General features: G+C 40.1%; 1 protein-coding gene across 2 annotated transcripts; it reads left to right on the top strand.

The window, feature by feature from the left end:
* Positions 1-518: 518 nt before the first annotated feature.
* On the top strand, positions 519-15,412 carry kcnip1b (Kv channel interacting protein 1 b). Of its 2 annotated transcripts, none has more exons than XM_070843529.1 (8): positions 519-606; positions 13,500-13,624; positions 13,918-13,987; positions 14,079-14,149; positions 14,274-14,381; positions 14,464-14,568; positions 14,857-14,919; positions 15,348-15,412. In XM_070843529.1, exons 1-8 carry the CDS (start codon positions 519-521, stop codon positions 15,393-15,395), a joined length of 678 nt encoding a protein of 225 aa, XP_070699630.1. In that variant the 3' UTR covers positions 15,396-15,412. The 2 variants fall into 2 exon arrangements, with proteins under 2 accessions (XP_070699630.1, XP_070699631.1); XM_070843530.1 differs by lacking the exon at positions 519-606 and adding an exon at positions 9,405-9,462.
* Positions 15,413-16,344: the final 932 nt, after the last annotated feature.

The following is a 16,344-nucleotide window of genomic DNA, read 5'->3' as shown; positions in this document are numbered from 1 at the left end:
TCTGGATTTTTATTTCCAATCATCTAATCATTTCTGCCCATCTGTCTCTTTTGGTAACTCTAGCAGCGTTTCAATACCTGCCTCTAAACTTCACCACAGCCTGTGTATGTGTTTGTTCCTTTGAGAGTGTGAGTTTCTTAATGGGCGGGTGAAATACACCAGAGTGAATGGTGGGTAAGTTAACAGATACTCAAGTGTAAGAGGAAACATATATTGCTTTGTTTTTAAGCTGCACTACAAGTTTAATTTTGCAGAGGAATTGTTATCTTCTTCTGTTTTGACTTTTTTTCTCCACAAGAATCTCCTTAAAGGACCTTTAAAGATGTCCCATCACAAAAACTACTGAGGCAGATTGTCCTGTGTAATAAGGGTCGCTCCCCACACAACAGCACTATCTCTTGAGAGGACACCAGGAAGACACTTTTGCGAGCTCAAAGCCTCTTTTTTTGAGTTATATCGACGGAAGCAGTTTTCCCCCGGTGAAGCCTCTGCCCGTGTGCCCCTGCCTCTACCTCAGGATGGCTGGCTGTACCAGCCGCTGCAGACAGGGGGTGCTCAAACTAATCCAGTCCCTGCAGAGATTGGTCTCAGGAACCCTCACAAAAGGTATGTAGGATCTTTACTGATGAAGTCAATACAGGTGTACTTACTGTACGATCTTTCAATCTTATATGTGCATTTACGCAGTTTATGACTTGTTAGTGATTTTGTGTGAGGGATACACCTACCATTTAACGGAATCACTATATTAGAGTGTCTTGAAATCCCAAAACCATTGACATTTGTTATAAGGTGATCGACTGGTGTTTTCATATACATATAATACATAATACACACATATATTATAAGATACAAATTTGGTGTCCATTGTTAGTTCTTTGCAACACTTTCAATGAAACAGTATCTGCCTTTCCTTTTCCAAATAGATTCCATTTGCATGCCGCTGTGGAGTTCTGATATAATGTGATATATGTGCACTGCCATGTGGTCAAGGTGGAGATTCTGAGATTCTTCCCACAACAAAATTATAGTTTATTCATCATTCAGCAGCCATGTTTCCTTGTCACATTGTCCTTGGGCAAAGGGATGAGCCTTTGCTTACCAAGTGTGTAAGAGTTTCAGCTCACAGTTTAAGAATATACATAAAGTGGCTTTTATTTGGTGATGTAGTCGTGGTTTTTCTGAACCTGAATGCCAGCTATCAGAGCTGCATGACTGAATTTAAGCTGCTAATGTCTATGAGGGTAAACGTTTTGGACACTGAAACGGTGTGATTCACTGTAGCTGGTACTGCGCTGGTGGCAGCTATATTGAGCCATCAGGCAAGATGATGATTATTTTCATATTTATAGATGATTTGTGGCTGTTTTACAAATCAGGGGTGCCCAGTTTGTCTCGGGACCCCTTTCTGACTGACATTGCCTTTTTTCTTGTGAAACAAGAAATGAAAGGACATATATAGACTTTGCTTACATTTTAAGGGCTCCGAAGCCGAAAAGGTTGGAAACCTCTAATTCAAGCTTAGAATTTTTCCATCTATATTTTACCTACTACCAGTGCACCTTTTTACACTTTTTACACACCACATGTGCAAACAAACACATTTCCATGTGGTATGTTTTTTTAATGCAGTAAACTGCCATCAAGGCTGTTAAAATGTAGTAAATCTGGCCTGTTCTGGATTTCCTGTGTGATCTGGATAGAGCTGAATGATGAGGTCATGTTTGCGTCATTCGCACAATCCCCTTAGGCAACAGTAACGATGCACTCTCAACATCTTGTCGTGTTCATCATCTTTGTGTTAAAAGCCCTTGCTCCTTTTTCTCCACATGACCTCCATCATCTTCTAGTAGAAAGTTACTTTTCACCTTATAACAGCAAAAAGCAAATGCTGAGTCATCAAGTCAGAGCGCAGCTGCAAGTCAGTCAAGACTGATAAAATGCACTGGTCTCACTTCCAAAAAAAAAAAGACTCTGTTCTAATTTGAATTTAAAATGAAACCTGCACACACACATTTGTGCAGGTGCAGGCAAAGTCTCATTTAGAGTCTCACTGAATTCCAGGTCCAGGTATTTTTACAGTATATAGTAGTATCTCCTCCAATATGCATGTGGTCACCTGCTGCTTATAAGAAAAAAATCATATCTAGCTCTAAACCATTTGCAAGCATATCCACTGCCAGGAATTGATTTCTTACAGAGCAATGAAGCAAATCTGACAAAGCAAACATAAGAAGCAACAAACATATCAGGAAACAAATTCACTAATAGGACTATTGCATACTTTAAAACACTTCAAAATCAATTTACTCTTGGATATTTCTTTTCCATTTTCAACACTGTTTGTAGAAACACAGTTTAATAACCTGTAGTTTAAATGATATTTGATGATTCTGTCCAAGCATTTTCTACACTCCCTGTCAGAATATGCAGAATATGCTTCTCATATTAAGCAGAAATCCATCCAGTGATTTGTTTTACCTTCCTGCTGATCCACTGATGAAAACTTTAACAGTCTTATTTGATCTATGTTACCTGATGTGGTTTTCCAATGGACACTGTTAAAAACAGCCTAACCTCAAATAAAATACGTTCATATATTTCACTGCCGTATCTGACGCTATCAATATTGGAATATAGGAATACAATATATTCAATTTATTTATACTGCAGTTTTTGCACACGTAATGGAATATAAAAACATGCTGAGAATGAAGCCATGTGTTCTAAACTGGTGGGATTGACAGCTACTGTGCCTATTCTAGAAATAATACAGCCTACTTATGGTTGCTTGAGTTGACAATCTGGGTCATGGACTGCAGCCGCATGTCTGTGATGTCTAAAAACTAAAAGATGCTGGACTATACATCCTATTGTATTACAACAGAGGAATAACGGAAGACTTTTACAGTAAGAGGCTAATATGCCGAAGGAAAGTAATAATATGGGGAATATGGGGATGTTCAGACGTTCTCCTGTGTGCAGAGGCAGCAGCTAACCTATGTAGTTGTTGTATATTTTTCATTAAGAGGTGGCTTTTTGGTTTTGTTTGGGCAGCGTGACAGCGAGAGAGCGAGAGACAGAGCTACTTTCTCATCATCTGAAAAAACATCAAATCCAGAGCAGGACTGACTGATTCAAGACTTTCTTTCACATCTCCGTGACACTTTCTATAGGCTCTGCGCCGTCATTATGTAGATGCCACTTATCTTGCCCCCCTGGGTGGCTGATGAAATGGAGCGCGCATCCTAGAGAGCGCCCAGCCCCTTGATATTGTGCCTCTGTGAATGTTTACAGAAATGTTCTTTTGTGCTTTGCCCATTGCAGGATGTAGCGCTAACCTTTTCTCACTTAAGGTTGAGATGCTTGTGCGTTGGGCAGCACAGGGGCCGTTTCTTCATTCAGTTCCATAATTGAATGTCACTGAGTTAATGAAGTGCCTCTAGTCAAGATACAAAGGAATAAATTATCTAAAATGGGGCCCATTGATTCTGTCTCTTCAGACTGCAGTGGAGATTGTAATCAGGGGGAGAAAATATGGATAGTTTCCTCATGTAGCACAACAAACACTTGGTGTAATGTATGTGTGAGTAATGTCAGTGTGTGAACAATATCAGCTCCTAATTTTCTCTCCTAATCTCTCCCCTGTTTTTAGACATACCTTTAAAAAGAGTGGACACACTAAGGTATTTTCTATTTGGTTAAAACAATGCAAATTAGTACAAAAGCACTGAGACCTATAGGGCCTCAAAAGGGACGTTGAATTAACATGTTTCTGATGTAGACTTAATAAAATCCGAACATTAACAAATATATTTCAGTATATATTTTAACCCTATTGTGTTGGGTTGGGTCACATATTGTACTTCTGTTCCTGTACATGTTCCCTATCAATTTAGAAAACTGTACATAAAAGATATCCATGCGGTGTAGATTTCTAGTGTACTGGTGTATATGTACTTAAAAAAGACCCAATCAAAAGAGTCATGTGTGGAAAGCAACACATAATCTTTGAACAGGCCGACATATCAGACATATTCAAAGAAGAGCACGGAAAGAGTTCATCTTTACAATAATCTTTGATTTTTTTTTTTTGTTCATTATGTTTTAGTTACGCTCCAAATGGAAACCTTTCTCTGCACAGTTCATCCATAATCACGTCTCAGAGCATCATCTCCGCTCTGCAGACTGTGCAGAAGACCTGCATGCTATCATATGCATGGAAGAAGACATAAAAATATGCACACACATGCATATTCAGCCTCACACACGCAAGCATGTCAGCTAGACTGCAAAATGTAAGTTCCTTATCTCCAACACGCATGTAACTTCAGTGGTTTGGTTTTTTTTATGCATATTTGCTTGCACACACTTATATACATAGTGACATGAACCATAAAACTCTGCCTGTTAGCCTGTAAAATGCTCTACTTACAAATGCAGTAGCATGTGTATTCATTTTCAGACCTTTAAACACTGCGAGCCAGAGTGTCAGCGTTGTGGAAGCAAGGGTGGTGATACGCCTGGAGCCTTAAACTGACACTCGCTGTTATTCTTAGGTCCCTAGTGGCTAATGTATTTGTGGTCTTTCAGTGTTCATTTATACTGTACTTCATTCTTTCGATTCACATAACTCTGCTTTGCAAAGTTTTAAATCTTGAAATGTGATACCACGGCCAAACTGTTGTGTTTTCTGAGACGAAAGGATGAAAAGACAGCCTAAAATGGCAACTGCTGCTTCATTTCTTTTTCATGACAGCTGAACAACACAATCAAGACAATGTCCATGCATGCAAAGCTCCTAGTTTCATTTATGTGCTAGCTTTGTATATGTGCAGGTGCATTTCAATTGCAGATTGGACAGCAGCTGTAGCCAGAATAACAGGGTGCAGACAAAAGGATTGGATGAATGAATTGGGGAGGTAATTTGGGAAACAGATTAAAAATCATGCAACAAATAGGATTTTTTTTTTCATCTCGACAGTTGTACCACTTGTTCCATTGTTACATACAGCTTGGCGTTTTAATTAAATGCTAAAAAGTAGTTCAGCATTACGCCGTAACTGTCATTTGTAGCCACAGTGGCCACTGCTTTCTTTAAAGAGTCAAGTTGAGTTTTCTGATGTGTTTGTCCATACTCTAATATCTGCCATCCTGTGACAACACCATTTCAAAGGTGCTGTTGGAAGCAGCAGGAGTGCAGGTGAGGACAGAGACCCATTCACCCTGCCCCGTGCTGCACCTGTCCCTCGCTATTACGACTCACATGTGTCCTCTACGTGCATAACCTTGCAGCCAGAGTCCCATCATCCCCCACTGCGGAGACTGATTCAGATCTATGGCCCGTGTACTTCCACCATACCTCTACTACGACCAAAACATAAGGCAGCACTACCCTTGCATTTGTAAAAAAAAAAAAAGTCTCTGTCTTCCTTTTCCTCTCCCTCTCTTTCTCTTCTTCTGTGTCTGTAAAAGCAGTGGATCGGAGCTGACAGTGTGTGTCTCTGCTTTTAATTTTTTACATCACCTCACTACACACTTTTACGTAACCGTCTTCTTCTACATTTATTTTTATCTCTTGCCTCCTCTGTGTGTTTCATTCTCCAAATTAATTCTCTCCAGCCTCATTGTTTTACTATCTGACATTTACATAATTGACTTTTAAAAGTGTTTGTTGCAGTGAACAGTATGGTGATGGCTACGTGTGGTGGGGTAGCAGGGTACCATAGGCTGTGCAGTCATGTCCATATGCTGTTGTTCTCTGTTAATTTGTACTCATGTTGTATTTAGTCAGAGCTAAATGGGCTGGCAAGGGCTGATCATGTCAGGGAATGTTGTACTCTGCTGCCACCTGCTGTTCGGAGAACAACAGCACAAAACAATAAAAGGATACTTTATTACCACTAGGCGCTCCCCACTTTTGTAATATTCTATGATATTTTAGCTCTCCATAATGTCACACATTTTATACACGGCACAGATGAAACAAAAAAATATTCCTCTTCCAATTATCCAATTTAACCAGCATCCAATATACATTTCAAATAATCAAATATGGGGTATAATAGTATTAGCCATGTTGCCAAATTACTAATTAAGGAAGCAGGTAAATATTACTTTCAGTAATTGACATAATTAACCAACTAATAAGTTACTAAAGGCCAAATGCTGTATTCAGTTTGCATGTTTTGTCTGACCAGTTAAGCAGACCTGAAGCTATCAAGTTTAGAATGATATAAAACAGAGAAAAGCAGCTTTAAGACAATGTTTTTGATTCGTGCTGCTCTTTTCCCCCTTTGTCAAATCCATGTTTCTCATCTCTTAAAGTAGTTCTTAAGGTGGAGGAAAGTTAAGGTGGAGAGGAGAGCAGTAGAAACAAAATAATTCAATGACTGGGGTCTTACATAATGACACTAGAGAACCACTAATCAGGTCTGAAACTGCCATCTCATGCTTAGACAGAGATTGCTGTTTCCTGAGGTCTAAAGAGTCTATTTAAACACACCTCTACCAAACCTTATTTCCCTTGCTTGTTTGTTGAGCCTTAAAAAGAACGCTTTAATGTATTGTATCATTTAAAGAACAGTTTCAACCCAATATGGTTTTACAAAAACGTAATTGAGGACACAGTCTCAGGTGTCAGAAGCTTACCTGGAATTATGCATGAGTTAAATGGCTTTTCATGAATGATTGTTATGTATTTTTCAAAATTGCATGAAAAATGGATGCGGTGGGAGAGTGACAGAGAGGGGAAATTCAGAATTAACTTGAAACAAGTCAGCGAAAAGGAAAGTTGTGCAGTTATGCATTATAAAACATGGTGTTTGTTGTCAACAAATGCCTTCGTGCTCATTTTGTCTCCATCCTTAGATCTTTCTCCTTTTCAACAGCGCCTGTAAGACCGTCCTGTCTGTTGGCGGAGCTGGGCTAATCTCTATAAACTGATATCTGACGATTTGCTCCGAGATTGGGGCTGAGCTGATTTGTGTTGAACATGACCTGGTCCACATGAGGGGATTACAAAGTCTGACTGCAGGACACCGTCCTTGGTGTTGTCACTGCGCATGGGGAACATGGTGCAGAGAGAAGTTCCAGATGGCAAACATCTGTCGTGGGGATTACAAAGGGTTAGTTAAAGTTGAATACTTAGTTTTCCATCTACAAGTCTTTGTATCTGTGTCAGGACGCTTATTTCTATTTATAGTGGGGAAAATTTAGGGCAAAGTTTGTTTAAACATTTGTGATATCACTGAGAATTAGCATTTAAGCTTCCTGGTCTGAGATGAAGTGACTGTGCTGATATTTCCAGGAAGTAAAAGTAATAAATATTTGATTAAAAACCAAAAAAAAAAAAGAAGGGGAATCACAGCATGACATGCCTGAGCATTCAATGGTGTGTAAAGGTGACACGGTAACTCCTTAATTTCAGTCTCACAATATTTAAATGGAGGAATTTGGGGTGCGAAAAGGAAAAGGACTATAAGGCAAAGGTAGGGCGCTTAGCATGAGAGAGGTGTATATTTATCAGAATTATGCATGGCTTCATGTTTAATTAATCAGCGCATGTTAAATTCTAACCCCTCTAACCACTCACAGGACTGCCCTCAGCAAGCCACACAAACATACACAAACATACAGAAGCTGATTTGTATACCAAAGAACAGCACGCTAGTTCTGTGCAGTCCCTTTCTATTCAAACAGCACAGACAAACTCATATAGGACAGATAGCCTATGGCAAGTTATGGGCTTATGTAACTATGAGGAAATATTCAGTTTATGAAAGACTACACAGTGTAGCCTCTGTAGTGTGTCTTGTTTTCTGTACTTTTGCCAGATAATGCCAGCGTACTCCCTTCACGTGGCTTTAGCTCTCTTTACGGCTGTAACAGAGAAAGCCGAACGCAACTTTCAAGAAACGAGGAAAGCTGAAATGCCATTGAAAAAAAATGGCTGTCCATGAATTTTTTAAACCAAGAGAGGTTTTCTGTAAACCCATAGACGCTCGCATGCACAGGGAAAGAGCGAGGCAGAGAGAGCATTTACATTTCTGGTCTGCAGCCAGCGGAATATTTAAAAAGACAACTACATTTTCTGTGCCTCACTCTATCCCTCTTCAGCAGTGGGACTTCATATAGACCAATCCCTTTTTGAATGTCTCTTTTTTAATGTCTTACATTAAACTGTCCAAGACATATTCTACTCGTCAGCTGAAGGATGTTGTTAAAGTAGAAGAAGCATTTATGATATAAGAAATGTATGTTTTTTCTGTTTGATTTTTAATGTCTGACACAAGCAGGGAAATAAAGATCACTCACTGCTGTTTCCTTTCCCAGTGCAGCCAGTCTCGTTCTCTTATCTAAGAGCTGCCCTGCGATTATTAATTGACACCATTAACAACGCTAATGTTCTTGTTTGTACCACAATTAAAAATCTGTAGTTCTCTGCTGCCTTTCACAGTATAATAAAGGAGAGAGAGGAAAAGGTCTGGTGGTGAATTAACGCATAAACACACACACACACACAAGTGGGCAGTCTTAACAACTAACATAGATCAACATGCTGATTATGGTTTAAACCATGCATCGGGGAGCAAAGCACTAATTTGAAATGGTGTTGGACTGAAGTCATCATTAACCATCTGTGTGCGTGCGTGCGCAGGTTTATTCTTGTATTTGCTACATAGTGAGGACTGCAACAAGTTTTTAATTTAGGGTGAGGACATTTTTGGGAAGTGAGGACATTTTGGCTAGTCACTCAGCTTTAAAGATTTGTTTTTAAGGTTTAAGGAATTAGATTCCGATTAGCATTAGGGTAAGGGTTGGGGTTAGGCATTTAGTAATAATGGTTAAGTTCAGGGTAAGGGGCTGGAGAACATGTCAATGATGGTCCTCACCAGTACAGAAGGATGCGTGTGCATGCATAAATGTATGCGTTGGGGCAGTAAAAAGAGAAATAAGTTATGAGGATCTGTCAGTTTTAAATGCATCCCTCACCTGCTACCTTTCACTTGTCAGCAGGGTTATTACTGAGTACTACATTGGTTACCAGCGCTCCACAATAACATGAGAGCATGAAGAGGCAGGGAGCTACAAAAGGGGGGGAATGGCTGACAGATGAGTGGAATGAGACACAGAACGGAGGGAGTGGCGCAGAGAGGCAGGAGCAGCTTGTGTGTGTTTGGAGAAAGAGATCAGAAATCCAAGGGAATCAGTTCACAGAAGAGAGTCGTCTCTCAGTGACAGTTCTGAAACCAGAGAGAGGAAAGAACGGGGGCAGAGCCCCTTTAAGATACCGAGCCGTGGAGGCAGATTAGGACAGAACAACAGGCTGACAACATCGTGAATTAAATAGTGGAATATTACTCTCTGGGTTGTTTGACCAGGCTGGTTTCCACGGTGACAACATGGGTGCAGTGGTGGGCACTTTGACCATGCAAACCAAGCAGAGGAGACCATCCAGAGGTACGTCAACATTAGTTCAAAAGATGGAGAGAAGACAACACAGCAGTAGAACGCTAGATTAAACTGAGAGAGAGCACACTCACAGAAAGAAATAATGATTAGGACAAAATGTAATTCATACCATGTGTTTGTGTTTATGTTATTTTATGTGCCACACATATGTACATTCAACACAAGAAATAATATTAATGTGATTGTCATATTTCTGTGGAGTGAGTATAAATTATTGAGCAAGGAAGTCAGTCAGAAAACAACAAAAATAGACCAGCTAATGCATTTTCTAAATGTTACTTCCATGTAACCAAATGGCATATACGTGTAAAGTACTCCAACCAAAAGCATTGATGCATTTTTTTTTATAGTCAAGAGTATTTTTTCAATAAAAATTTACAAGTATTCACACAAGAGAGCAGCAGCAAGCGATAAGAGGTGTGAGGTGTGAGTCATAACGCACTGTGGTCGGTCACGATGGAGAGATTACAGTATACAATGAAGTAGGATGCCCTTGAAAATAACCAGAGAGCAAAATCACTGCCCCTGACTCTGTGATTATGTGTGTGTGATGTGCACGTGTGTTTGCCCGTTGAATGTGCGACTGCCTGAGTGGTGAGTGAAGGAGAAAAGGGGGAGTGAATGAGGGTTCAGTCGAGAGCATGTGAATTAAAACGCAGCTCACATATCATACCTCTGCCTGGCCTTATGCTTGAGATCCTCGGGTTGTCATGGAGACTGGGTTGTAGGGGCATAAGAAGAGAGTGTGAACAATCCTTAGCTTGGCAGAATGATGAATTTATGGCACCATGAAATGGATATAAAATAGATGAACCAGCAAACAAAGCAGTTACCCTATGATTTTAGACAAAATATCCCAGTGATTTCCAAAATATCCAAGACAAGGATTTTACAAAAGGCTTTTATACAAATGAGATGGAGATTGTTTTGATAAAAGCCTATCAAAAGCCTTTGAAAAAAATAAATGCACCGAGGTCATGCTGGTTTTTTTTAGCCCCATTAAAGTGTGTCAGCCGTGCAGAGATAAATGAGATAAAATAAGACAAGATAGATAAGACTTTATTGATCCCCAGGAGGGAAGATAAGCATCAGAGTTAGAAGATTTGAAGCAACAGCTGCTGTTGTTCCATGACATGAGTGTAAAAAAAACATATAATAAAAGAACATAGAGACGCTGTCGTTCTGAAATAACCTTCTACGTTGTTGTCTAGTTTGACATTTTTGGGAAATATATTTATTGCCCTTCTCAGATGTTAGATAGATATTAGATGTTAGATAAGAAGACTGATACCGCTATTGTGTCTCTTGTCACTAAAATACGACACTTGGCTTAGCACAAAGACAGAAATCAGGGGGAAACTGTTGACCTGACTCTTTCTAGTGACAAAATCTGTGTAAAAGGTCCGCTAAATCCCACTAATTCACATAGTATGTGCATGTAAAAATGTAAGTGTAAAACACATTGTGGTTTTTACGGTGGGGCTGTTTGTGAATTTGTCACCTTTGAATAGAGCCAGGCTTTCTGTTTCCCAGCCTTTATGCTAAACTATGCTAAGCTAACTGCTGGCTGTGGCATTATAATTACTGTGCAGACATGAGAATAGTAACGATATTCTCATCCAACTGTCAGCAAGAAAGCCAATAAGTGTATTTCTCAAAATGTCAAGCCTAGTTAACACTTGTGATGGGTTTTCACAGTGCACACCAGAGAAGCACACGGATTCCAGCCTGTGAACAGTGAACAGCCAAAAGTTACACTTAGACCCACAGTCACTCAAATCATGTGTGTGTGTGTGAACTGTACTGTCCTGAAGCTGCTGCAGAAATTGTCCATAACAGTATGACAGTATGAATCTCAGCATAAAATGACTGTGTACCACACACTTCTAATTATCTCCATCATGTCATCGTGTAACACTTCCCTCCCAGTACATGCTGTTGAATGCTTCTGTGCAGAGCAGCTGTTGCACCATGTACACCAAGACTCCTGGCTGGTAGAGAGTCTGTAGCATTTCTCTGCCTGAGCAAATCCCTTAGTTATTATCTGGTAATCAGATAATCTTCTCATCTGGTAAGATAATTGTTATCAGTAAATGTTTTAAACCACCAGGCGGATTTTAAATTGACAAACTGCTTCATTTTCCTGCTTAGTGTGAATCCCGTGTTTCTTTTTTATGCCCGTACAAACATATTGTGTTGTTCTCTTCCTGTCACCTTTTTCCTTCACACTCTGCCACCTCCTTTTTTCTCTCTTCCCAACTCGCCACGTCTCACCCCTCCTCTAATCGACACCTCGGCCTGTTTCCTTTTCTCACCCTCATTCCCCTTCATGTGTTTGTGATCACGCTAACGCATTAACAGGAAGGTAAAACAACATCCAGTGAAAATAAATGAACAAATTGTGTGAGACGCCTTTTTTTTTTTTAAATCATTTGATCCGGTATAGCCACCGCTGTTAACGTTCATCCCGTCTGTCTATCCCCATGACAACCAGAGTCAAGGAGATCACAACAGGAGCTCAGAGGAAGATGCGGGGAAGATAGAAAGAAAAGCATCACAGAACCACATGCTGTTTCTTCAGCTGATAACTGACAGTAAATATTCCACACTAGTTCAGCACTCGGCGAATTAAACAAAAACTTAAAGCAAATAGGGCCTAAAAAGGGGAGAGAAGGGGCAACAAATCTGTCCCAGAATGTGTTGATTTCCCTATTAATTGCTTAACAAAGCTTGCATAGTGGGTTAATCTCACATTTTTCCATGCATGTAGAAAAACTTTCAAACTCATGTTTTGTTATAAATTCTAAATTAACATAAAGCTAATAGATTAGCCTCGTGAATATTGTATGTAACCTACATATTTGTGAGCACTGAGAACATGTTTGATCTCAGCAAACCCGTGCAAAACATACATGCACAGCTGCAAGCGGTGCACTGATGACTGAGACCTCTCTGCGTGGATTGAAACCAAAACCCAATAAGTAACGAACAGGATCCAAACGAGGATGGATTCTAGATTAGTAGAAGCAATTATTCTTGCACAATGATACAAATGCAGCTAATTAGAGCTTACTCCCAGAACTTCTACAGCTGATGCTTCTGGGAAGTGGATGACCAACAGGACGTTTGATAGAAAATTCTAATTGAGATTGCCTCTGGCAGATGATGCATTATACCAGACACAGTTTTTTGGTGCTGATGATGAATGTTGACACCACCGCTGAATGGGTTGCAATGAAAGAGCCATTGCCACCATCCAAAAAAAGAGGAGAATTATATTCATTCTTTTTTCATACAGGCTGAATGGGCCAGTTGATGCATAAACAGATGGAGTACCGAGCTTATTTGGGTTCATGTGCACATGTGAATGTTTTTTGGTCAGCTTTCATTTGTGGGATTTAATGGGATTCACAGCATATAAGATCAGCCTCCATAAGATTTCATTTCTTCATCTTCTGAGGCTCTGCCGCTGCCAATGGATGCAATAAAGGCTTCGAGAGAGCACTATATGTGACTGCTGTCTCTTGAATTTTTGCTCATGTTTTTGAACCCACTGGTGTGTGGATTGTATCCACTGTTAGTGGATGTTAGTGTTCACCCTGCAGCTGGAGACAGTCGTAATGACAAACGCTTGCCCCCAGCGGGACCAGAACTCTTCACATCATTAACTGCCATCCATCTCCACAGCAGCCAATACCAAGCTCCATGTCACCATTAATAAAATCCCATAACTCCTGAGGGGAAATCTATTTGTCAAATACATGTAGTTCTTCTCAAAATCCATTTTTTGCCTATTTTCATGAGAGCCTCATTATTCTGCTGTTTCACTTGTTACCCCCCATAAGCGCTCTATCCTGCTGTGTAATCACATTTTTTATCTGTTTCTTGCCAACTTCACATTCTCATGCTTTGCTGAGTTGTCTCTTTCCTGTGTTTAAGAGCTTTCATATTTCCGTAGAGCGGGACAGGGATTGCAGAAGTCCTGACACGGTCCTCTGTAATAAATATTCCGTCTGTGTCTGTAGATAAAGCAGATGACGAGCTGGAGATGACGACGGTGTGCCACAGGCCAGAGGGTCTTGAGCAACTGGAAGCCCAAACTAACTTCACCAAACAGGAGCTGCAGATTCTCTATCGTGGTTTCAAGAATGTAATCGCACACTTTCTGGTTTCATTATTAGATTGCTCTTGTACATACAGAGTGTTGGGTTCCAGATAATCCAGCGTTAAAGATTTACATCACCCTTAATTAAAAAAAAAAAAAAAAACACATCTGATGAATGATGAATGATGATGTATGTATTTTCTGCTGAAGGTGAACATGTCAGAGTTTAATGATATGATTAGGGCTACGTGACTGAGGCTGCACAGTGTTACAACAAACAGGAAAAAACACTGATGTCACTGAGGAGATTAACTTTTCTTCATCTCCTTTTTCCACAGGAATGTCCGAGTGGTGTGGTGAATGAGGAGACATTTAAACACATTTACGCACAGTTCTTCCCTCATGGAGGTAAAGGGAAATGTTTTTCCAGTCTCTTTCAGTGCTCTGTGAAGCCTTTTGAGAACGGGAGACCTCACGTATTCATGTTTTTGTGTTGCAGATGCAAGCATGTATGCGCATTATCTTTTCAATGCATTTGACACTTCAAACAATGGCTCCATTAAGTTTAAGGTAAAAAAATATAATAGCTGTACACCATTGTGTTTGCATTCTATGTAAGATATTGTTTATCTCATCACTTCCACGTGCTGAGACGCTTTCAGACGCTTTTTGTCTTCTGTTCCTTTGCTGCCAGGACTTTGTCGTGGGTTTGTCCATACTGCTGCGAGGAACACTGAGAGAAAAGCTCGAGTGGACGTTTCACCTTTATGACATCAACAGAGACGGCTACATAAACAGAGAGGTGAGGCTGCGCCCCGCGTGCAGCGTCTGCAGTGCTTTGGGTGTAACGTCAAATGTAAAATGTGAATCTTCTCTTCTCTCAGGAAATGACCGAGATTGTGAGGGCCATTTATGACATGATGGGAAAGTACACCTACCCTGCCCTGAAGGGAGACGTCCCACAGCAGCACGTGGACGCCTTTTTTCAGGTTAATCTCTAATACCTAAGATTAACACGAATCAGAGTTATTTTTGTTAACTGTGACAGGTGATTTGAAACCCACTGAGTTTACAAAGCACGAGGGAAACAGCCTTACTTTCAATGTCTTTTATTATACCTCAGTGGCTTCCCAAATGAACCGCTCAGGGGTTTATTGGGGCACTTTATTTATATCTGCATGCCAAGTTTGTGATATCACATTTCCACAACAACCTGATTATTCAGTATTTGCTCATTTCATACTAATTCACATTATATTACATTGTTTCTTCCACAGAAAATGGATAAAAACAAAGACGGGGTGGTGACTTTAGAGGAGTTTGTCATAGCCTGCCAGGAGGTATGTGTTGTACTTCATCTGTGTTGTCAATTTCTATATGTGATGACAATAAAATATATATAAAAAAGCAGATAAAAACCTTCAACCACATGCTGCCAACTTTCAAGTTCCAAAGTGGGAAAAATAGAAACAGATCATGAAATGCGTGAGTTCACTGACAGTCACTTAGAGATGTTCCTGTACATAATATGTATGTAAAAATGCATTTAAACTTTCAGCATGGAAATAATAATCTTAATATTTCGTTTGAAACTGACGTCCTGTTTAATGTGCAAATTAAAATGATGTTTTATCTGGATGCCGCTGTCTCCGTGGAGCTCATGCAGCAGGGCTGAACATACATTTCAATGTACATCTGTACAGCACGTTGCTGGTTAATTGCATCATTCTGCCCTGATTCCTTGCCGTCTCTCTCTCTCGCTCTGCAGGATGAAACCATGATGAGATCCATGCAGCTGTTTGAAAACGTGATGTAGGATGAGAGGAGATGCCGGAGACAAAGACATGGAGCATGGCAGGGCTCGGTGTGAGTGCATGTGTGTGGATGCATTATGTGCAATAGGTCCAGTCTCTCCTACTCTCCCCATCTCATCCAGCTGTGGTCTGGATACGGCCAGAACCCCCCACAATGACTCGAATGAAGGGACCGGACTTGAATGCTTTTAGCCGTCCTGTGGAGTTTTGCCACACAAGTGACTGATGTGACAGACTTGGACACTGAGGACGCCGCTCTCAGTCGTGTCTTGAAGATTTGGCCCATCGATGACAAAGATGCTCCTACATTACCAGGCTGTTCCCGACCAGCAAAGACCTATTATTCAACCAATAGAACATTTTCTTCTCTTTTTCTTTTGCTAAAAGATGTTCTTTTTTTTTGCCTAAATGTAATTGCATGCTTTTGCAAAAGGTTTTGATCCAAACAGTTGCCATATTTGTTATGGGAATTTGGCCATAAAGACTTCTATATTTATCTCATGCATCTAGCGGTTGACTGATATGGCACATTTCAAATGTCATGTGTTGGTTTGACTGTTGCAGTGACCCCTGTGCGTTTGTGTTGACCTTCTGTCGCTTGCCTGCTGAGTCTGTCTGATGCTTGTTGTGACTCTGTCCAAAGCTTCCAGTAGAAAGTCAAATAATTTGGAAACAGTTCATGTCACGTGTCTCATATGGTGTGTGTGTGTGTGTGTGTCTATCTGTCTGTCTATGTTGGAACGTAGGTTTTAGTGGAAAGAAATTGACTTTTTTCTTTTATATTTTCACCTGCTGCTTTGCTTCTTGTGGTCGAATCGATGTGTTGTCAATAATGTAAAAAAGAATTAGAAGTGTTGTAAAAAAAAAAAAAAAAAAAGTGGATAAATCTTGGATCTCATAATGAAGTGCCCGCAAAACAAATTTATTGAATATTTTAGTCAGGAAAAGGCT

The sequence above is a fragment of the Pempheris klunzingeri genome, chromosome 14 (assembly GCF_042242105.1).
Source record: "Pempheris klunzingeri isolate RE-2024b chromosome 14, fPemKlu1.hap1, whole genome shotgun sequence".
Classification (NCBI taxonomy): domain Eukaryota; kingdom Metazoa; phylum Chordata; class Actinopteri; order Acropomatiformes; family Pempheridae; genus Pempheris; species Pempheris klunzingeri.
The sequence above is the reverse complement of the archived record's forward strand: the minus strand, read 5'-3'. Positions and strand labels throughout refer to the sequence as shown.

Coding starts and splice junctions, on each gene's coding strand:
- kcnip1b (XM_070843529.1), top strand. CDS start 519: ATGGCTGGCTGTACCAGCCGCTGCAGACAGGGGGTGCTCAAACTAATC. Junction 13,625..13,917: donor TCTATCGTGGTTTCAAGAAT/GTAATCGCACAC, acceptor CTTTTTCCACAG/GAATGTCCGAGTGGTGTGGT. Junction 14,150..14,273: donor ATGGCTCCATTAAGTTTAAG/GTAAAAAAATAT, acceptor CTTTGCTGCCAG/GACTTTGTCGTGGGTTTGTC.